We start from the raw sequence: 23,485 nt of genomic DNA on the forward strand, positions 1-23,485 counted from the left end.
AAAAAAAGCCACCAGAGAAGAACTTTCTTGACTTCCTACAAAACCTGCCCACTCCTATCCTGTCCTCCCCTCCTGTTAGGATGGTGAGGAGTGGGGGCAGTCCTTCCACCGGGTTAAGAAAATACTAGGGGTGGGATCCTTCCCTTCACAAAAAGCTGGCCACTTTCCCTCCTAAGGTCTCTCCTTCCGCTTTCTCCTTAGCTAACCCCAATCTATCTTCTGCCTTTCTCGCTCCATTGAAACCTCAGGCTGGCCTTGGGCCGTACCTAGGTCCTTACCTTAGGTGACACTATTGCCCACTCTCTCCATAAAGCCACCCTCGCCTGGTTCCCTTCCTTTGTCTCTAAGGTACCTCTTTCTCACTCCTGATCTTGTCTTCAGGCTCTTCTCCAAACCTTCGAAGTCGGAGTTTGGAGTGTCTGTCCTGGGGCCCTGTGCTCTTTCTCCCTGGGAGATGTCACCCACTCCCCTCTTTCAACCACCATCACCACCCCTCTGTCTTCTCTCAGATCTCTGTCTTCAGCCCAGACCTGACCAAAGCTGACTTCCTCCTCTTCCATTCCGTTCCTCCTCTCCACTCCCTCACCCCCGCCAACCCCTAGCCTTCCTCTGGGAAATCCCTTCCGATTCCTCCCCCTCCTAACTCCGCCGCCCAGATGCTCCAGTACCTCGCAGACCTGAGGGATATAGTTCTCCTTGAAGTAATTTCTCAGCCAGGGGCTGGCATTGCGGAGGGAGGCCATGGCCAGGGGCTCCCCTGAAACTGCGCTCCCGGCCTCCTCTCCACGCCTGGGGCGGCAGGCAGGTGCCGAGCAGGGGTCAGGGCCTAGCGCGTCCCGGCGTCGCCCTGGCAACCGCCGGCCGGGGGGGCGGGGTGGGCGGGGCGCCGAGGGCGGGGTGGGCGGGGCGCACCAAAGCCGCCCCACCCGGGGGGGGGCAGGCGGGAGGGGGGCGGGCTTCGGGCCGGGCGGCCGGGGCCTGGGAGAAAGCCCTGGGGAGCCCATCCCGGGCCGTGGCAGTCCCCCTGCGTCCCCCTCGGGTCACACAGTGTGGCAGTTCTCCACGCAGACCGGCCCTCCGCCACCCGCCCCTCGCCCCGTCTTGGGGGAGCCGCCGGGATGTGTCGTGGCCGGAGTGGGCGGTTTCACTCTTCCCGCAGGGCTGTTTCCGAGAGGCGGGGCTCCGACTCCCATTTCCTTTCTCCTCCGGCGGCTCGGCTGCAGCTCCGGCGGCTGGGCGACCCGCTGGCTCCGCAGGCCCCAGCGCCGGCGCCCACGAGCCCCCCGCGCCAGGCCCCGCGCTGCGCCCCGACCCCAGCGGCAGCATGGGCGGCGCCCGGGACGCGGGCTGGGTGGCGGCCGGCCTGCTCCTCGGGGCCGGCGCCTGCTACTGCATTTACCGGCTGACGCGGGGGCCGCGGCGAGGCGGCCAGGGGCTCCGGCTGCGCCCCTCCCGGTCCGCAGGTGAGGCCTCCGGGAACCGGGCAGGTGGGGGGCGGGGGATGGGGAGGAGGGGGGCCGGGGCTGCCCCGGGGGTCGGCGTTGAAGAAGATGCCGCAGGCGCCCATGGCTTCCCTGTGCTCGCGGGGGAAACAGCAGCCGCGGAGGGAGGGAGGGAGGGAGGCCCAGGTGCACAGGGTGGGTCGCCCACTGGTTTGGGGTACGGTTCCGAGCCGCTTCCCTGCCTCCACTTCTTTGTTCGAAATCCTGGGGTGAAAAATGGCCAGACGCTGGGCCTGAGTCCGGCGTCACAGCTGAGGATTCGGCTTCTCAAACGCACGTTGGTTGCAACCTTCTCACGTTCAAGCTCGCTTCCGGCCTTTGTGTTACCAAAGGGATTCCCCCGACCCACCGTGGACGGGGTGCCGCGGGGCCTGGGGCTGCAGATGAAATGCTGGTGCAGTTACCCTGGAAGAAAGGACGTCCGAGGGGGAGCAGTTCTGCCTGGACACAGCCCAGCCTGCCAGAGGGGAGGTACCTTGGTCTCCATGGTCCATGTGTGTGCAGCCGAGGGAGGGATGCTGGAGACGGGTGTCCCTGCAGCTCTTTCAAAATGGAACCGGTGCCTGCGGGCGGGCAAGCACAGGATTAGGTTTCTGTCCAGAAGCTGGTGGCTGCATTCAGGATTCTAACCATCTGCCGAGTGTTTCAGATAATGGCCGCTGTTAGGGAAATCATGAAAATCACCTGCCAACCAAGAAACTCCTCTCTACAAATGAAGAACTGAATAGCTTTATTATGGAGGAAGCACTCCACTAGATTGCCACACGTATCACAGGCAGTCTGCTGCTAGGATTGCAAAGACAAAAGAGTTCTCGCCTCTTTGTGTACCCAGATGTAACCTGTTTCGTAGGACGTGTGTGTCCTCAAGATAAACAACTTGTCCTCAGGAGGACTTGACCGCAGCATTTGCTCCAGGGAAGTGCAGGGAAGCCCACCTCCCTGTGGTTCATCCTAAGTGCACTGGTAGTTGGGGTGGCTCTTTGTGTTAGCCTTTCTCCTGAGGGAAGATAAGACTTCTCGGTATCTTTTTGATAAGCAGGTGGTTGCAGCATGGAGCCAGATGCCAAGCCTGAACTCAGAGGCAAGATCAGCTCCATCTGGTGTTCCTTGATGTTTACATTTTCTTTCTTTTATTTTAATTTTGTTGTTGAAAGTATTACATATGTCCCCCTTTTCCCCCATTGACCCCTTCTAGCCCACCCCACCACCCCCATCCCAGGCCTTCACCCACCTATTGTCTGTGTCCATGGGTTATGCATATATGCATACAAGCTCTTTGGGTGAAACAGATAATCCCAAAGCCCCTAAGAAAGATTTTATTGGATTGTAAAGTGGCAAGAGGTTTGCTTATCTTTTAAAAAGATGTATATTTATGTCAAAGAGACAGAAAGGAATTACAAGTTTGCTCAAGGAAATGCTGTAAGAAAGGGGAGTGGTTGGGGAGGTCTCTTTCCCCTTTTCCACAAAGGAAAAATCTTTTTAAAGATTTGCATTTACTAGTATACTTATGTACAAAGCCTAATATGTTGTCTTTGTGTCAGAGATGTTTCTGTATACTAGTAAGTAATTGATCTAGTGGCCTGGACTCCTACTTCTCACACTGATGAAGACTGACAGTCTTACTTTTCTATTGTTTTGTTTTGTTAATCCTCATATGAGGATATCTTTTCCATTGATTTTTAGAGAAAGTGGAAGAGAGGGGGAGAGAGAAACATAGATTGGTTGCCTCCCCAACATGCCCAGACTGGGGCGGAGATCGAGCCTGCAACCAAGGTACATGCCCCCAGAATCGAACCCTTGGCCAGAATCAAACCCACGATTCTGCAGTCCATGGGTGGTCACTCTGACCACTGAGCCAGACTGGCTAGTGCCAAAGTCTTACTTTTTAAACTTAATTTTATCGTTTCCCAAAATCACCATTACCTTAGGTCAGGAAGCTTACAAAATAAGTTGCTCACAGTATCTTTTTCCTGAAGCTACACCTTTGTCTTTGACTAACATTGAGAAATACCCATTTTGTCAGCATCATTCTTAAATTTTTAGAAGGTGATATTTTTTTAATTGAGGTACAATTAGCGTATGACTTTATATGTATTTATCAAATCAATATATACATATATCAAATTAATTTGATATATGTATATATTGCAAAATGATCACCACAATAAGTTTATTGACACCCATCACCACACAGTTAGTTTTTTTTTCCTTGGGGTGAGAGCTTTTAAGACTTACTCTCTCAGCAATTTTAAGTATATAATAGAGTATTGTTAATTAGGTATGTGCCCTGACAGGGAACCGAACCTGCAACCTTTTGGTGTACAAGTCGATGCTCCAACGAACTGGGCCACCCAGCCATGGCTACTTCATTATTTTAATTACAGCAGTAACTCGTGTTTGTTGTTTTTAAAAAATCAGAAAATACTCATTAGCACAGGGTTGAAAATAAGTCACTTTTAATCCCAACACCCAAAGATAACCTCCTATAATAATTTGGTACATGTTTTTAAAAAGAAAAAGTACAGATATTACATAATATTGTACCTATTTTGTATAACCCTTCTCTTCCCCCCACCTCCAATAGTGTAGTGTGGACCTATAATCCTAGTTTCACTTTTAAGGAATTGTTCTATGTTTATAACACAACTAGAGGCCCAGTGTATGAAAATTCATGCACTGGAGCGTGTCCTCTCAGCCCAGCCTGCCCCCTCTCACAGTCTGGGAGCCCTCAGGGGTGGGAGGCAACCTGGTGATCAGGGGAAGGCAACACCCACATCACTCCTCTGCTGCTGCCACTGCTGGCAGCGCAAGCCTCTGCCGGCCCTGGTTACCTGAGCCTCGGGCAGCCCCGGGCGTCTGGGCAGCCACCATCCAAGGCTTACCTGCACCTTGGACGTCAGCTAGGCAGCCGACATCCGAGGCTTGCCTGCGCCTCGGGCTGGCCCTAGGCAGCTGGGCAGCCAACATCCGAGGCTTGCCCACACCTTGGGCTGGCCCTGGGGGACTGAGGGTGGGTCCAGTCGCACTGCGCACCTGCCACCCCCCCGGCGGGGCTGAGGGGACTGGGCACCGCCATCTTGTGACTATGGGCGCCTCCATCTTTGTGACGGTGTGACTGTCAATTTGCATATTCCCTCTTTACTAGATAGGGTAATCTATAATAATAAAAGGGTAATATGCTAATTAGACCAGACGTCATTCCGGATGTCCTTCCTGATGAAGCCGGGCCAGAGGGAAGCTGGCCCAGGACCCAGGTGCCTGCGGGCAGCCCGAGGGAAGCTAGTGCCGGCAGCTGGGGAAGGAAGGCCTACTCTTGCACCAATTTTTGTGCATCAGGCCTCTAGTCTATATATATAAAAGGCTTGCCGAAACCGGTTTGGCTCAGTGGATGGAGCGTCGGCCTGCGGACTGAAGGGTCCCGGGTTCGATTCCGGTCAAGGGCATGTACATCGGTTGCGGGCACATCCCCGGTGGGGGTTGTGCAGGAGGCAGCTGGTCGATGTTTCTCTATCATCGACGTTTCTAGCTCTCTGTCCCTCTCCCTTCCTCTCTGTAAAAAATCAATGGAATATATTTAAAAAAAAAAAAAAAAAAAGGCTAAGTGACTGTACATACGGCCAACCTGTACATATGACATGCACTGGCAATTTAAAAATAAGCATTGACTCGTGCATGTGCAATACATATAAAGCTCTCACTGGCACCAATCTAGACAGAGTAGGAATATTCCTACCTGAACCCATTTTTGGACATGGTCAGTTATATGTTGCTTTCTCTCAAGTTCGAAGAGCATGTGACGTTAAAGTTGTAAATACTTCATCATAAGGAAAATTAGTCAAGATCTCTGAAAGTGTTTTTACTCTTAAAGTGGTATACAGGGAGATATTAGAATAAGTTTAATCAATTTATCAGTCATTGTTTTTATCAATATTATTTTTATATCATGTTTCTATACCATCTCTATTGTTACATCATGTTATTGTTTATTTATTAATCTATATATTATTTTCACATACATTTTACTAATTTTCTTTCATCTCTGGCACTTCTATTATAGAGAAAGGGCAAATAGTGATATTAAAATATTTCTCCTAATTAATTTTCTTTCAATGTGCATGAATCCGTGCACCAGGCCACTAGTAGTGTTATAAAAATGGTTTTTTATTCCTGCAAAGAGGATTTTTTTTAAGGTTAAAAGCTATAATTCTAAAAGTCACTGAGCAGATCCAACATTTGACTGTTCTAGCATTTCCTCAGAATGACAGCTTTTCCTTTGTCTTCGCCACAGCAGATCAGGTCAGCTGTGGAGCCTCCCAGTCAGCAATGCCTTGTTCATATAAACCAAACAAAAATGCCACACCAGCCCTAACCGGTTTGGCTCAGTGGATAGAGCATCGGCCTATGGACTGAAAGGTCCCAGGTTCAATTCCAGCCAAGGGCATGTACCTTGGTTGTGGGCACATTTCCAGTAGGAGGTGTGTAGGAGGCAGGTGATCGATGTTTCTCTCTCATCAATGTTTCTAATTCTCTATCCCTCTCCCTTCCTTTCTGTAAAAAAGCAATAAAATATATATATTTTTAAAAAGCCACACCAGAAACACTATTGGGTTCCTCCCGTAACTTTCTCCTGCCAGAGGTGCTCTTAAAATTGTGATCAGAAAAGGTCTGCTTAATGCATATCACATTCCTATAGGCAAATGTTTCATTGGATGGGTGTACCTGATTTTTTGAAGAAACAGAAAATGCAGTTGGCATTAGGGTTATATATTATTTGCATGCAGTGTCTTACTAAAAAAAAATACCATCTGTAGATTACATTAGTATCTTCCCAGGGTTACTTGAGGATTATATCAGACAAAACACATAAAGTGCTTAACTCCATGCCTGGCATCAGAGCATTCACTACTGTTTTAATTTTTTAATGTCCTATTGATTTTAGGTGAACTTTATTTCGTTTTCTTTTTATGCAGAAGACTTAACCAATGGTTCATATGATGATGTCCTAAATGCTGAACAACTTCAGAAACTCCTTTATCTGCTTGAGTTAACTGAGGATCCTGCAATCATTGAAAGAGCTTTGGTCACTGTGGGTAACAATGCAGCCTTTTCAGCTAACCAGGTAAGTACCCTCGTCTCGACACACAGGCTCCTCCCATTCTTACACACCAGCAGTAATGGTGACCCTGAGGAGTTAAAGCCTCAATTCCCTCACCTATATAATGTGACTACTTACACCTATAGCATAAGGTTTGTTTACTTCTGAAAAGCACAGGTTAAAGAGAGGTGGTTATTAATATGTTTCTAGATCCCTATGAAGTTGGTCACAGGTATCACATTTGTAATAAGTGTATCTAACATAACGTTGGATGGCCTTTTAAATTATTTAAAATTCAACAGTAGAACAATGACAGCATCTAACATTTAAGTGCATGCTTTACACTGTAATAAACTCTCATGAGGATGGTTTTGGTGCAGGTTGTCCCTGGATCACTCCCAACAACCACTAAGCAATGTAAACAGCTTATAAGACTAAAGAGCTTAATTTGAATGCTTTCATCTCTGACCCCATGAAGAAAGAGTAGAAACATTTTTTGTTATTATTTTCAACTAGTGCCCCTTTGTTAACATGTGATGAATGCAAAATTAATTTGAATTTTATACTTTATTTCAATCCAGTTTTCTCCAGTGTAGCAAGGTTTACTGTAAAGCTCTAGAGATTTATAATGAAATAGAAAGAATATTTGTGTATTGCTCACATTCTTTCAGTTGCAAGTGACAGGACCCAGCTTAAATTATTTTAACCAGAAAGGGAAAATATTGAGCTCATTTAACTTGGACATCCAAGAATAGCACTGGTTTCAGGCACAAGTGAACACAGTTCAAGGCTATGGAAAGTGTTACCCGAGCTCTCTCTCTCTCTCTCTCTCTTCTGTCTTTGCTTACGCCTGCTTCTTTTTGTGTGTTGGTCTTTGTGTCTCTGGCTGCAAAGTGGTTTCCTTCACAGGGACGGAAACAAAGCCACTGGCCTCTGAAGCCTTCATCCCTATAGCTCATAGTCAGAAGGTGGAGTTGCTGTGCTAGGGTCAAGTTGCTGGGTCAGGGCACCATGAACCATGATTAGCGAGGCCTGGCTCACAGGAGCATCCTACAGCCATACTGCAGGGATGGGTATGAACACAGCTGACCAGCAGTCCCACCAGGGACTGTGTGGGATAGAGGAGGTGCCATGTCTGCCCCCAGGGAAAGAGGGGTGCCAGGCAATCAGAAACAACAGAGAATAACTAATTTATTGGCATGCCTGTATTGGGGTATTTCTGATGCCATCTATACTTACAATAGGGTAATATGCAAATTGGTCAGGGACATCGTACAGCAGGAAGGCAGGGCAGTGAGCTACAAGCAGCGGAGAGCTACAGGAGAGCTACGAGCGGCAGTGGGCAGGGCGGCCAGCTGAGGCAAGTGGCAGCGAGCTACTCGCGCACCGATTCGTGCGCAGGGCTACTTCTAGTTTTATATCTCTCTGAAATAAACTGTATCAAGTGGGTCAATGGCCACTGGTAAATCAGTACTTTCTTGGGTAATGAGAGTTAGTGCCCCTCATTGTTGATTATAGTGCCTTGATCTGCTTTAGCAGTGGGGAGCGGGGGCGGGGGGGGGTGCTGTTTTCTAGTAACAGTAACCACAAGTTTTGTGGGAAGAACCTGAACCTGGAACTGCAGAGGGAAGGTTTGTTTTCCTCTCCATGCTTTGCCCACCCTTAACAACAGAATAGGGTATTGGGCTGTGGGTAAATATGACAGTAATCATTTTCAACCTGTGTTTCTTGTAACAGTTGAAGCAGTTGTACAGTTCAACGTCAGGGCCAAAGGCACATAGTATCATAGTGTTGCAATTGATTGTGAGAAATTCCCAAGCTAATTTTCCTCTGAAAATTTGGGAACCATTTTTCAAACTGTGGAACTCCAGTTCTGCAAGATGTTAATAGGTGTCCCTCCCATCACCTCCACACTGGGAAATGCCCTCTTTGTGTACAGTTCATAGAAATACTAGTACAGTCGACTCTTGAACAATAAGAGGGTTAGGAGCACCAACCTCTGTACAGTTGAAAATGTGCAAATAACTTTTGATACCCCCAGGACTTAACTACTAATAGCCACTGTTGGCCCAAAGCCTTACTGATAACATAAACAGTCAATTAACACATATTTTGTTATATGTATTGTATACTATATTCTTAGAATAAGGCAATGTAGAGAAAATGTCATTAAAATAATAAGGAAGATTGGATGTGGAGAGAGCAGAGTGCCTGAGGAATGGCTCCTCTGTGTATGACACATCCAACAGCAACTTGGGCTTACTCCTCACGGGTGGCAGGACACCATGACCTTCCTGTGACATTGTGCCCTATATATATATTAATAATAAGGAAGAGAAAATACAGTTATAGAATTTACTGAAAAAATTCCATGTATAAGTGGACCCGTGCATTTCAAACCCGTGTTGTTCAGAATTCAGCTGTACTATATTCAGTACGCCCCTCTTGGAGCCTCCCAATGCACATGAACATTAATGCATCACAACAAAGAAATATGATGACTCTTATTATACCCAGAGTTTCTCACACTTGCTTAACCATAACACCTCCCCTTTTTAAAATGGAACATCCATTAACATCTTGAGGGATTGGTATTCCAAAGAACATATTTTAACAAAACACTGCTTTAGTATTCTAAATCATATTTTTATAAATTTGCCTGTATAGAGAAGTGATATAACTAATTTCAAACTGAAATAATTTTGTTTGTAAATTGCTTTGAGATCATTATAGTAACTGTGCAAATCTTTATATATCACCATGCAATAGTTTAAATAATTACATCTTAGTTTTTTATTTTCAATTGATTTTCTTTACCTATTATATTATGGATGGTAAAATTTTTAAATAGGAATTATGGGTTATATATAGGAAAGATATTTCCAAAGAGTCATTTATTTTTTATTTGTGTTTGTAGATGCAAAGAAGTCAATGTAGGGGGCTACATATTGAATTTATGGTGCTGTTTTTCCCCCCCTTAGGTTATTATTCGTGAATTGGGTGGTATTCCAATTGTTGGAAGCAAAATCAAGGATCCCAACCACAGTATTAAAGAGAAGGCTTTAAATGCACTAAGTAACCTGAGTGTGAATGTTGAAAATCAAATCAAGATAAAGGTAAGCTATCTAAAATCACAAATGTGTAAGGTTATCTATAAATGAAAGCGAAAATAATAAAAAGGTCAGTAATAAATTTTAGTAGACTAGCCTTTATAATGTTATGGCCAAGAATTACCCTTTTTTCCCAGCTTTATTGAGATATAATTGACATATAACATTGTGCGAGTTTAAGGGGTAGAGAGTGATGATTGGATACATATATACATTGCAAAATGATGACCACCATAGTGTTAGCTAATACCTCCATCATCTCACATAGTTACCTTCTTTTTCCTGTGGTAAGAACATCTAAAATCTATTCTTTTAGCAACTTTCAAGTATACACGGGCTACTGTTTGCACTACAGTATTACTAACTATAGTCACCCTGCTGTACTTAGATCCCCAGAATTCATTCATCTTATAACTAGAAGTTTGTACCCTTTGACCAACATCTCCCCATTTCTCCCACCCACAGCCCCTGGCAACCACCTGCTACTCTGTATCTATGAGTTAGGCTTTTTTAGATTCTGTATATAAGTGAGATCATTCAATATTTGTCTTTCTCTGTTTGATTTATTTCACTTCATATAATGTCCCCAGGTTCCATCCATGTGGCAAATGGCAGTATTTCCTTCTCTTTAATGGCTGAATAATATTCCATTGTATATATCACATCTTCTTTATCTATTTGTCAACAGACACTTAGGTTGTTTCTATTCCTGGTTATTGTGACTAATGCTCCAGTGCGCATGGGGTTATAGCTTTCTCTTCACGATAGTGATTTCATTTCCTTCAGATAAACACTCAGAAGTGGAACTGCTGGATCATATGGTAGTTCTATTTTTAATTTTTTGAGGAACCTCCATACTCTTTCTGTAGTGGCTGCACCAGTTTACATTCCCACCACCAGTGCACAGGGATGGTTTCTCTCCATTATTGCCACTTTTTTGTTTGTTGGTTGATTGATTGATAATTGGTTGATTTAAAGAAAAAGAAATTTTTAATCCTCACCTGAGAATATGCCTTTTCATCAATTCTAAAGAGAGAGGAAGGGAAAGGGAAACAGAGAAATGTCGATTGGTTGCCTCACACATACGACCCGACTGGGGATCAAACCAGAGACCCTTCTGTGCACAGACAGTGCTCTATCCTTGGAACCACTGGCCAGGGCTATTGATTTATTAATGATAGCCATTCTGACAAGTGTGAGGGGACATCTCATTGTGGTTTTGATTTGCATTTCCCTGATGATTAGTGATGTTGAACATCTTTTCATGAACTTATTGACCATGTGTATCTCTCCTTTGGAATAATGTCTGCCCATTTTTTAATGGGTAGAATAAGGCAGAGGAGGGAGGGATCTAAACCAGCCAGTAAGAGGTGCAATGAATTTTTGAATTTAGGGATTCAGTTTAATCCAAGTAGTAAAGGAACCAGGCCAGAGTCAAATAACATCAAAAGATAGATACAACAAATTAGGAAATTATGTTAATTCAACATTTATTGAGCTCCTGATCTGTGGTACAGAGCTAAGAAATGAACATGATTAACATCTTTTTTAAGAAAGCTATAAGGAAAGATAATGTAAGTAATTAAGGCAGAACATGATGAAGTACTTTAAGAAAAAATGTAACTAAAAACGTTGTTGAGTACATAGAAAGGGGAGATCTCATCAAAGTTTCTGTAAAAGGTAGATTACAACCTGGCTCTTAAAGTCTAAGTTTTCTACAAGTAGAGTTGGGGAGGAGGGAATTCTAGGAGAAAGGAATGAGGTAAGGTGGGCACAGGTCCAGGAATAACTGAGCTGCCCATTTGGTAATCTCGTTGCTAGAACTGAAATGGCAAAAGGTTCAGAGATCATAGGGATATAAATGCCCAACACATTTTAGGAAATGCTTTGAGAGACATCACTATCTTACATAAATATGACATAAGAGCTAAGGAAATGCGGTGTGTTTTTTTTAAAGGAATGATGTGTGATGAAATTGTGACCCAAGAGAGCCAGTTGACTTGTAAACATCATTTAGATCTTGAAACCAGATTAAAAATTTAATCTCTCTTTGCTTTACTACCATTGCTTTAGTTTCTGTGGTAACATGGATACTACCTGGGTATTATTTAAATGTTAAATATCTTAGCATTTATATTAGGAATTTTTGTTACCAGTTAGAATGTTTGGTAGAGTTCAGATTTAGTTGGGTGAATACCAATTATCTGAGAGATATAATTTTTCCAAGGTGGAAAGACCATGGCCAGACATAGAAAATAGAGTTCAAAAAACTTTCCATCACACTGGGTTTAGTTCTATTGTGTGTGAAATAGGAGTACTGCCAGCACTGCATTATTTTTTGCCAGTGGTGGTTAACAATGTTATGGAGGAGTAGTTCATATACGTTCCCCTAGGCATATATGAACCTTAGGCCATATATAGTTTTGCTTATTTTGATAGGACTAACTATAAAGCAAAATTCTATTTTACTCTCCCCCCACCTTCTTTACTTTTTTACTTCTTAATGTACCTCCTAGACCCGTGGTCGGCAAACTGCGGCTCACGAGCCACATGCGGCTCTTTGGCCCCTTGAGTGTGGCTCTTCCACAAAATACCACGGCCTGGGTGAGTCTATTTTGAAGAAGTAGCGTTAGAAGAAGTTTAAGTTTAAAAAATTTGGCTCTCAAAAGAAATTTCAATCGTTGTATTGTTGATATTTGGCTCTGTTGACTAATGAGTTTGCCGACCACTGTCCTAGGCCCTACTGTGAAGGTGCTTAACCATGGTACAAAGAGACTTCACACATGTTCCTCCTTAATTCTGTTGTGCTCAGAGCAGTTGACTCACTGTGCAGAAAGTTACTCTTCAATAGAAAAACTTTGGAGATTCTAAGATGCTCATTTTTCCCCCCCCCCCACCTCCAGGTATACGTCAATCAAGTCTGTGAGGATGTCTTCTCTGGCCCCCTGAACTCCCCTGTGCAGTTGGCGGGACTGAGATTGCTAACAAACATGACAGTTACCAATGACCATCAGCATATGTTTACCAGTTACATTACAGACCTGTTCCAAGTGTTGCTTTCAGGGAATGGAACCACCAAGGTACGAAGGAAACGGTGATTACTTGAAGTACAAAGAGCTATCGCATTAAGTTTATAAGATTGGAATTGAATTTTCAAGTCCCTCAAAAGAGAAAGTTAAAGTTTATTAAAAACCCTTACATGGGTCCAAGAAAGTAAATTATTTTTATCCCCTAATATTGAATTTTAAAATTAACTTGTGAAAATAATATATTTTGCTTAATCAATAGATTGGTATTTATTTGGTTTTCTGCACATCAGTTTATCTTCTACTGAAGGTAGGTAGCTTCCCCCCGCCTCCACCCCAATGGCGTCTTCGAGTTATAGTGCTCGTTAATTGAATTTTTGCTTACCTTGGAGTTAACAAAACATATTTTTGATTCAGCCATTATTGCTTGAAAAGTCTTTTTAATACTACTTTTAAGTTTTAGTAATGGATGTTTCAGTGCTTCACTTTGACCTGTTAAGTAGACATAGGAAGCAATAGGTTGAGCTGAATTAAGTAGAATCTCAAGACACACCCTATGAAAGTTATTTGAGTAACCCCTCATACTAGTGAATATTCTTATCAAGTGCCATTTTTCAAGAAATAGCATAAAAACAGAAGGCAGATTAATCAGAGTTTCTGATTTGTTGGGTTGATCCATCAGTGTTTTACTGTATTAGTGTCTGTTCTCTGGCACAGTTGACATAAAAATGCGCAAGCATTTTATTATTTGTTTGATTGTTTTTAAATTGTCACCTGAGGATATTTCCACTGACTTTATAGAAAAAGGAAGAGAGTGAAACATTGATGTGCGAGAGAAACTCTGATTGGTTGCCTCCCTACTTACCCCTCCTGGGGATCAAGCTTAGGTATGTGCGCTGACCTGGAACCAAGCCTGAAACCCTCCTGGTGCACGGACATTGGTCAGCCAACGGAGCCTCACCGGCTGGGCAAAATGCACAAGCATTTTACAAGAACCGGATGTGAAGCCAGACTCCAAATACTCAATGTCACTGCAGTTATTTCTGAGGTTATCACATTGTGATCACAGTAGAGCCTCATCATCATCCTTTTAAAGGCATTCAAAATTAAATGTAATAATCATATTAGTAATATTTTAACAATATTGCTCCATCCATTGACAATTTCCAAAATGCATGCATCCATCACCATCTCTCTCTCTCCAGGAGACCAAGGTAACTTCCAGCCCCTGGGGCCCTGTAGAAACTCCCTTCCCTCGCCCCCGTGGCCTGGCAGCTGTAGGAAAAATCTTCCCTCCGCCTCTCTGTGCAGCTGCCTTACCCAAAACCCCAGAGGAACATTTTTCAGAGCCAGGCTAGTCTGACCTTGAGGCTATAAAGATCTGTCTCAGACTTGGTCTATGTTTTAATATATTTTATGACTTTTTAAAAGGTGACTCATGCCCTGGCTGCTGTGGCTCACTTGATTAGAGCATTGTCCCATACACCAAAAGACTGTGGATTTGATTCCTGGTCAGGGCACATACCTAGGTTGCGGATTCAACCCCTGGTCAGAGCGCATATGTGAGGCAACCAACCGATCCATGTTTCTCTCTCTAAATAATCAATAAAACATGTCTTTGGGTAAGGATTATTAAAAAAAAAAAAAAGAGGTAACACACACCACAATAGTATGTTCTATTTCTGTTTTTCCATTACTGTGCTTAGTACAATATTTCTGGAATAGAAAATTGGCTTTTTTGGTCTGTCTGGAAATCTAACCACCAATTATAACATTGTTTTTCTCCTTAAAAAAAAAAAGTAAAGTTTCAACTTGCAAACTAACTTTTGGATAGTAATCCATTTGTAAGTGGGAAATTGTATCCATTTTAGTAACCACCAAAATGACTTTTTTAAAATCTTAAATTCTTAGTAACCACCAAAATGACTTTTTTAAAATCTTATTTTTAATAAGTGATCTCACTGTACTATAATAACCTTTTGGGTATAACACTGATTCATAACTAAATACAAATAGTGGAAGATTAATGTACATAAACTGCTCCATCTCCAGTGAGAGCAAAGAAAACTTAATGGCTTAAAAGAAATTACCCAGAGCCCCCTACAAGATGGCACATGTGATAAGAGACAGAGACTTAATGTGGTTTCAAACTGAAATACATGCTCTATATGTTCTTTGGTGTGGTTTGTTTCTGTTTTCCGTGTCATCTGTCTTCTACAGAACATAGCAATGTGGAATTTTAGTTCAGGATACTGTATGCTGCTGCATTTATTATTCCTGGTTGTAAATCTGCCCTCATTGACAACTAGAGGGCCTTTTAGATTCTGTTGACTTCATCCAGGCTTATTTCATAGTTTTGGGGCCACCCTATTTCAGAACTCTTGTCCCAGTTTTCTTAATCAAAACTTCAGTGAAGTTGGAGACAAGTGTTTATTCCTGACACTTTCTGTCAGTGTCGCTGGTAGCCAGTTGGGCCACCCAGACCTGACAGTGACTCCAGGAAGTGCACTAAAGAAAAAGGTCGGAAGTCGTCTTTGCTCTTTCACTTTAACCCTTTGCACTCGCTTGCTTTTTTCTCGATTCCTTTATTCTACTCGGGATTTAATTTTTTAAATACCCCAGATTTTACAAAGCGCGGCAGTAGAATAAAAAACTGGAGTTTCTTTTCATACAAACTTATTTTTTTGGATTTTTTTTATATTTCAAATTATTGATACATTCAATACAATTCGACATATGAGCTGCTACCGATGCTAACCGTGTCGAGTCACACTTGACATCCGAGTGCAAAAGGTTAAGAGGCTGTAATTTTACAAAGGATGTCTGTTTGGAAAACATGATCTCCACATATAGAAAAAACTTACCCGTGGTTTCCAGTGGGAGTGCAGTAGGCAGAGAGGATGGTGGCTTTTGTTTTTACCTTGTTCTCTTCTGCACTGTTTGAAATCTATCATGATCATTTATTAATTTTATTTTTAAAAATTTAAAGGAAAGTTTAATATCAATATTTCATAGTTTTCTACTGCATAATTTTTAATAGTTGATTAAAAAAATAAAATTAAGCAAAGCCATATATTCTCCTCCTTAATTAACAAATTTGTAGGTTCAACATGTTCAAAGGAATATGTGAATATGTAGGATCTATATCTATATATATAAAAGCCTAAGCGACTGTTTGACTGTTCAGCTGGTAGCTATGACACGCACTGACCACCAGGGGGCAGGCACTCAATGCACAGGCATGGAAACATGGAACAGACTATGAATCTCAGAGGGAAGGGAAGAGGGGGAGGGAGGGAAGAGATTCACCAAAGATCTTATATGCATACTAGAGGCCTGGTGCATGGATTTGTGCACCAGTGGGGTCCCTCCGTCTGGCCTGTGGGGATCTGGCCGAAACCTGCAGTCCGACATCCCCTGAGGGGTCCTGGATTGTGAGAGGGCACAGGCCAGGCCGAGGAACCAGGCCTCTAGTAGGTACATAAAGACCAAGGAGAAAATACCAAAACTTAATAGTGATCGTTTCTGGTCATGGGAATATGGGTGAATTTCCTTTTTGTGCTTTTCTATCTTCTTTGCTAATATTCTCTAGTAAACACATAATGCCTTTGTAATCAAAGCAAGTTTTATAAAATACACATCCGGTTCCTTTCGGGTCTAGTGGAGAGCACATTTGTCACTGTTTCCTGACTTCAGAACCCCCTCCCTGCTCCTCACTTTGTCATTTCAAGTATCTTGTAGAAAGTACAGTTTTACTTGACCTTTGTTTTTAAAGTAGGAATTCTATTTTAATTTTTTTATTGCTAAGTTTTCAGTTATAAGTGATAGTAATACTGATACTTTAGCTACTTGCCTATAAGTTAACATTTATTTGCTAATTATTTCTATCACTGCCTATTTAAATGATTATAAAGCGTTTTTCACATTAAAAAAGTAAATGCAAAGATTCATTGTGACCTACTAAGAAGAAAAGGGCCATATTGTTATTTATTTAGTCTTGGTAACCAAATTGTTTTTAAATTTTCATACTTTAAATAGAAATAAACTGAGCTTTGAAAGATTCCTTTTTGTTCCAAAGATCATATTTCACCTAACAGTAATCATAATACAATTTATGTAACACATGTTAAACCTACCATGTGTTAGATATGCATGTAGGTGAGGGTGAATATTGTCTTCACAATTTTCTCCCTATCTTCCTAACAAGGTAATTGGAAAAATTTGGTTTAAATAACACAAGTGCTCTGAGACCTGTGCCAAGTGTTGGGGGCAGGAGAGGGTGTGGGGAGGGAGGGAGCAACCCCTTTTACATAAGATGAATTGAGAGCCTCCATGGAGTAAGAGAATTTGAACCAGACCTTGAAGCATAGGCCGTGCTTTAAAATGTGACATGGCGAGGACAGGGAGAGAAAAATTCATGCCATCTGAGTCTCAAATAAACCAATATTGTTCTTATTTCAGGTTCAAGTTTTAAAACTGCTGTTGAATTTGTCTGAAAATCCAGCCATGACTGAAGGACTACTTGGTGCCCAAGTAAATAGCTTACGTTTGTTTTGTAAATATACAAATGTGTAGATTTGGACAGATAGATCTGGATGGATTTATCCCTTTTATAATGCTAACAGGGATCATCTCTGAGGAGCAATATTGTGTTATGTTTTCTCTTTGGTTCTTTTTGCCTATATGAATTTCTCAAAATTTTTGTAAGGAGCATATTTTACTTTTAAAATTTGTTTTTCAAAAGGTCTCCCTAGTAAAAATAAATAGTAATTTTTCTGTCTCCACCCAATTTGGGATATACTTATATCATCACATCTTTTACACTTGACTTGGTTATGCTCACATGTATCTCTTATCCACTGAAACACTAGTATGAAAGGAGTTCCCAGTACGCGCCCAATGCTGAGCCAAGTGCCGATACTCCAAGTGAGTACAGGGTGACATGGTGCTTGTCCTCATGGAGCTTACAATGTAGGGAGGAGACAAAAATATGTAACAGGAGAACAAGACAATTAAAAGATAAGTATTCTGAAGGAAGCAAGGTGGTGCAGTTAGAACCACCTCAGCTCCTGTGGAAAGAGACCTTGCTCTGTTCACCTGCTCATCCTGTGCCCCGCAGGCATGTGTGCAGGAAATGTTTGACGGGTGAATTGGTGAGGTCCCATGAAGACTGTATGATGGATCTTAAAAAAGGAAATGGGTGTTTTCCCAAATGATTATATTCTAGGATTCCAAGGAAATCGTATTTTTTCAGCTAAAATATGAAACCTCTTTTTTCCATTAGTATACAGTGTGGGGGTACATAAGATTTTGCATTTATATTATACAATTTTAGGGATAATGTTCAATGGTAAGATTTTTTAAATGTATTCAACAGTTTTAAAATGTGAAAATACATATGAAAAATTTTTTCATATGTTAAAATAATACTTGTTTCCTTTTTCAGGTGGATTCGTCATTCCTTTCCCTTTATGATGGCCACGTGGCAAAGGAGATTCTTCTTCGAGCTCTTACGCTATTTCAGAATATAAATAACTGCCTCAAAAAGGAAGGCCACTTAACTATTCAGCCTACTTTCACTCAAGGTTCATTGTTTTTCCTGTTATATGGAGAAGAATGTGCCCAGAAAATGAGAGCATTAGTTAATCATCATGATGCGGACGTGAAGGAAAAGGTAACAATAATACCCAAATTCTAACTGGTAGGTCATACTTTCCAAAGAGTAATGCAGTCTGGAAGTAAACTTCATCTTCTTTACAAAGGGATTCTTCCAGCTGCTGAATTTAAACAGTAAATGTCAGATTTCATCATTTCCACAGCTAGAACTTGCCATGGTCTTCTGATGTATTTTGGACCATTTTATTGATACCAAACAAATATAACAGCTTATTCTGAAACATTTATTTCCTTTTATTTTGCTCTTTGCTGAGCTACTTTAATTATTTCTTCTACATGAAGTGACAGTGACCTTTTTATATGTAAGCTACTCTTCTGCTGTTTGCTGTGATTAGTAGTTACTCACCTGAGAGAGCATTAGTATGTGATCGACTTTTCTATGTTCAGAACTGCCGTAGGAATGACCTTCTTTTAGTAGCAGTGAGATCCTATGCTCTTGAGTCCACCTGCCAGCCTAGCCATACTGCTGTCAAAAGTCTATTCTAATTATTAAAATCTATTCCAGTCAATGAAAATGGTAAACTTTTCGCAGAAATGTTTCCTACTACTCACCCACTCCCATTCAGTGTGCCAGCATGTAAAGATGCTGTTATAAAATACTGGGATCCATCTAACTGCCCACCTATAGGCAATTGGTTAAGTCAATCATCTAGTCTTAAAGAACTAAGTAGGTCTGAATGTGCTAATGTGGAAAGACACCCATGAAATATGAATGTTTTTAAATGAAAGATATTTAGGCTTATATATGGATAGCCACTTCTAGAATGATACTCAAACTCCGGGGCATGGGACTGTGGAGTGAGGAAATGACTTTTCTATGTTCACGTTCTACTGTTTGAAATTTTTACTATGGCATTAATTTTATCATAATTTTTTAAATAAAAAGGAAAAGTAACTCACAAGGTTATGTTTTCTCCTATTAATTGATAGTACTTTATTCATTAATTTTCATCCATATTTTACTTGACTAAAATTACATACAATATATGAAAATTTCTCAGCTATTATCTTTAATAATATTTTTGCTCCATAACCTACTATAACAAATCATTGATATATTGAAATTCAGTCAGGTTTTATAATATTCAAGTTCATCACCACCATGCTTAGTATTAAGTAAGTAAAAATGCAAGCAGAAGCATTCCTACTCAAGTATTTAAGGCAAAGCTTTAATAGTACTTTAAATTCCATTGGTAAATACATGGATTTCCACAGGAAGTCAAAATCCTCAAACAGAAAGATGTGTTTTCAGTTATCCTGTACAGAACTCAAACTTGGAAAAAATATTTTTACAGTAGAAAAAGGATTCAATATTGAGATGAAAACATGTAAATTCCTAAGTGGCTACAGTAGTGATGTGCATATGATGACTAAGAATAATACTTTATCAGTGATGCAAACATAAGTATTAATTCCCTGAAAGATACATTTCTTTATAATAATTTTTTAACCTGCCTCGTTATTTACTGAAAATAAATATTCAGAATGCACACATTAAAAACTGGGCTTTGGTTTCAATGTGCTTTAGCAGCATTGAGTGCTGAAACTGCCTCTTTTCTTCTTCTATTAGTTTGAATAAATAATTACATATCCTGGAAATCAGAGCATTGACCCTGAAATGTCAAAATGCTGGAGAAAGAGGGGGAGTCACTGTAACTACCCAGAGAGAATTACGTAATGAAAATGCCCAAGCAGGTCTTTATCTCTGTAGATCGTGGCACACCTTGGCTTCTATTAAGTGAGACTTCTAATTGGTGGTTCCATCTCTCAGGCAATGAGGAATGTCAGTGTTCCTCAGTTCCCACAGGAAAAAGGGAAACTTCAGTAATGTCTCACATTGGTAATGATGCCAGCTAATCAAAGAGGAAAATGAAATTGACTTAGAGGAAGGAGATTAAAAAGTATTATGAAGTACATTAGACTGAATGAAGGGAAGAGGATATATTTGTCTTATACTTTTTCAATTTTTTTTTTCATTTTGCAGATAAACCCTTCAAAATGTAGATATAAGTAAAAAATAAAATGGGACTAACTCAACAGTGAGATTCTATAAGGAGAGATGAAGCTTAATGTACTTCTGAGTAATAAAACATCAAAGTAGAAAGAATGTGAATGGTAATTAAAGCTTGTGAGGCAGCCTAGAAATATGAGGCAGGCCCAGTTAAGTGGAACTAGCACATAATTTAAAGTGCTCAGAGACCATCAGTTGGTACATGTGAATACAAAAATAATGTTAAGGCATTCGACAAAGAAAAAATCAACAAGAGGTACTTAGCTTGTTTCATAGAGCAGAGGTAAGAGATGAATTTTCCATTCAGCGTGAAACAACAAGGAAGGTGATCACAAAAACATTGGCTAGTATTTGGGTAACACACCTCAAAACTAATCTACCACAAACCTAACATCCTGATTTGCAGCTGCTTGCTAAATGCTCCTTTGAAGTGAAAAAGTTTGCTTATTCAGTTTTTTTCCAGAAGGTCCATTTTATGGGGAAATTTTTTGTGCTTTAGTGCCCCCAAATCACATACATTCACATACAGTATATACACAAACATTACATACACATTTCCTTTTGACCAATTTGCATCTTTGTAGATAAAAATGCTAAATTTTGATTAAGATCATTTACATTTGGTTTTGGCTCTCCAAATTTTACAAAATGAATGAGATAAAGTTGTCAATCCTCAGTGTTTAGTGTCCTGATATATATACTGAAATCTGTAACCGGAACAATACATTATCAAAAAAATTAACCTATTTTCATCTTTCAATTCTACCTATATGTATTAGGTAAGGGTATCCTAAAAAATCATTTTCTCCCTTATATTTTCAAAGTGCATTTTTTAAAAATCACTTAATTATTTATTCATAGTTTTTGGAGGTAGCTCAAAATTCTCCTCTTGTTACACATGAGGAAACTGAGGCACAGTGAGCATAGGTGACTTGTTTCAGTAACAGAAAAATCCTTGGTGAAATTAAGTGGCTAACTGTAGCATGCATATAGGTGTGCTACAGCACCGCCTGGGTAGCATTTGGTGTAAAAAACCTACTTTGATGATTTGTTATTAATAAAGCTCATTTCACCGAGACTATGAATGAGACAGAATGGACCTCCAAATGTATCTAATCGGCTCACTTAAGATGGTTCAGAGTAATCAAGTGACTTCAGAGCCCTTAGGACTGAGGCTCAGGTCAGCTGATTCCCCTCTCTCTCTCTCTCTCACACACACACACACACATAATATTAGTATTCTACACTGGTTTACTAAAAGTAGAATCATGCTGAGGGAATCATTTAATATAAAAATATGACATCTGAATAATGTCAAACATAAAATATAAATCTTACTGATATATTGAGTTAGAGCTAAGAAACCAGAAAAATATGAGTATACAGAGAGAATAAAATTTAATTCAAAGTGCATGGTATATTAACACTTAAGATCTGCATTTATCTTTGTAAAATATTTCCTTGCAGCTATATTTGTACTTAGCAGGTCTGACATTTAGATTAAAAATAGAAAATTTCATAAATCACATTCTCATAACCATTATTCTGTCAGGGCTTTTGATTTAGGGACTGTAGGCATGCAATAGAAATATACTGTTCCTTTCTTTTTAAAAAATTGTCTTTACAAATGTAACTTAGCCTAACTTCTTTTAGGTTTTTATGCTTAAAAAATATATCACTTAATATTTGGCATGTAAGCTACTCAGAGTAAGAAGTGCTATAAGCATGTGAGAGTCAATTTTATCATCACTCTAGTGTGAATGTAAGAAATAGGTTTATGTGAGCATATCTAGGTATGTAGACAGGCTTGACTAACCTTGCAGAAGGCCCTTAAGAACAAACAAAAATGAGTCTTTTAAAAAATCAGTTTTAGCCAATTCATTACTTAACCATACCTGAACTCTTTGTTTATGTGAACTGGCAATCGTATTAGTAAAGTTATTACATAAAACATAAAACAGAAACTTGCAGATGTAAAGGAAGTTTCCAAATGTAAAAAATCATAATCATGAATTTCGTAGTCTTTCAAATTTATATCAAATTTATTTCACTTAAAGCTCCTGTGCTCCTATTTATTCAAAGCTGTCTTCATTGGTATGGAGGTATCTTGATTCCCCATGCTTCAAGACAAAAAAGTCTTCATTCTTAAGTCCATACCTTTCTAGAGCCTCATTCAGTTTCACTGGAGGCTCTAAGTAATGCTGGCAAAGGACAGAGAGAAGAAAAAGTGCAAAAAGATTAACCATACATGTATTTGGGGGATATTTCAAATAAGAATTCAAACTAAAATGACTAACAACTCTACTTAAAATAATGCCCTTTTCATTGAAGCATTAGCAAATGAGTTAATCACATTTTCTAATACAACAGAGTCATTAATGTTAAGTCAATGGAAACATCATACTTATCAATGTAGCCAAACGCCATGTATGTCAAATTTGGTTCCAACTTAGACTGAATATCATTAATTGTATGAAATCTGATCACTATTTCACTGCATGAAATTTCAATCTAAACGGAATCAATGCCTAAGATAATATTAGAGAATTAAATATTACCAATATCTTTTAATATAGAAATTTACATTGTAGGAGTGTTGTGTGTGTAAGCAAATGCTAGAGAAATCTTTCTGGCAGAAGAAGGGTTGTTATCCTCAAATCCCTAGCCACATATTGATACTGTAGTGTACAGGGTGAAAGAGGGACAGAAATAAGACAGGTGGAATGTCCCTTTGTGTGTTCACCTTTTCAATCTAAAAAAAAAAAAGTGAAGACAGCACACTGCTGCAGAATGTTTTAACCCCATGGTCGGCAAACTGTGGCTCAGGAGCCACATGTGGCTCTTTGGCCCCTTGAGTGTGTGGCTCTTCCACAAAATACCACGGCCTGGGCAAGTCTATTTTGAAGAAGTGGCGTTAGAAGAAGTTTAAGTTTAAAAAATTTGGCTCTCAAAAGAAATTTCAATCGTTGTACTGTTGATATCTGGCTCTGTTGACTAATGAGTTTTCCGACCACTGTTTTAACCTATCAAATGTTTTCCAAATAAACTGAAACCACCTGGGTATG

At 40.5% G+C, this 23,485-nt stretch overlaps 2 protein-coding genes and 1 non-coding gene across 5 annotated transcripts in view; 2 read left to right on the plus strand and 1 right to left on the minus strand.

Moving 5' to 3' along the window:
* The first annotated feature begins 1,002 nt into the window (after window positions 1-1,002).
* ARMC10 (armadillo repeat containing 10) lies at window positions 1,003-19,311 on the plus strand. Its single transcript, XM_054725960.1, has 6 exons — window positions 1,003-1,463; window positions 6,473-6,621; window positions 9,579-9,713; window positions 12,611-12,787; window positions 17,195-17,266; window positions 18,180-19,311. Exons 1-6 carry the CDS (start codon window positions 1,325-1,327, stop codon window positions 18,429-18,431), a joined length of 924 nt encoding a protein of 307 aa, XP_054581935.1. The 5' UTR covers window positions 1,003-1,324; the 3' UTR covers window positions 18,432-19,311.
* LOC114235051 (small nucleolar RNA SNORA11) lies at window positions 8,786-8,914 on the plus strand. Its single transcript, XR_003621235.2, has one exon. It is a non-coding gene; the product is annotated as a small nucleolar RNA SNORA11 (small nucleolar RNA).
* A 3,009-nt stretch (window positions 19,312-22,320) lies between the features above and the next one.
* Window positions 22,321-23,485, minus strand: part of NAPEPLD (N-acyl phosphatidylethanolamine phospholipase D) — a 44,211-nt gene continuing 43,046 nt past the window's right edge. For 2 of the 3 annotated variants that reach the window (XM_054725956.1, XM_054725955.1), the window contains exon 5: window positions 22,321-22,621. In XM_054725956.1, coding sequence (XP_054581931.1) covers window positions 22,493-22,621 — 129 coding nt within the window. In that variant the 3' untranslated portion in view covers window positions 22,321-22,492. The remainder of the gene's footprint in view (window positions 22,622-23,485) is intronic. The other variant, XM_054725957.1, reaches the window with a different exon arrangement.

This window comes from Eptesicus fuscus, chromosome 14, assembly GCF_027574615.1.
Source record: "Eptesicus fuscus isolate TK198812 chromosome 14, DD_ASM_mEF_20220401, whole genome shotgun sequence".
NCBI classification, from domain to species: Eukaryota; Metazoa; Chordata; class Mammalia; order Chiroptera; family Vespertilionidae; genus Eptesicus; species Eptesicus fuscus.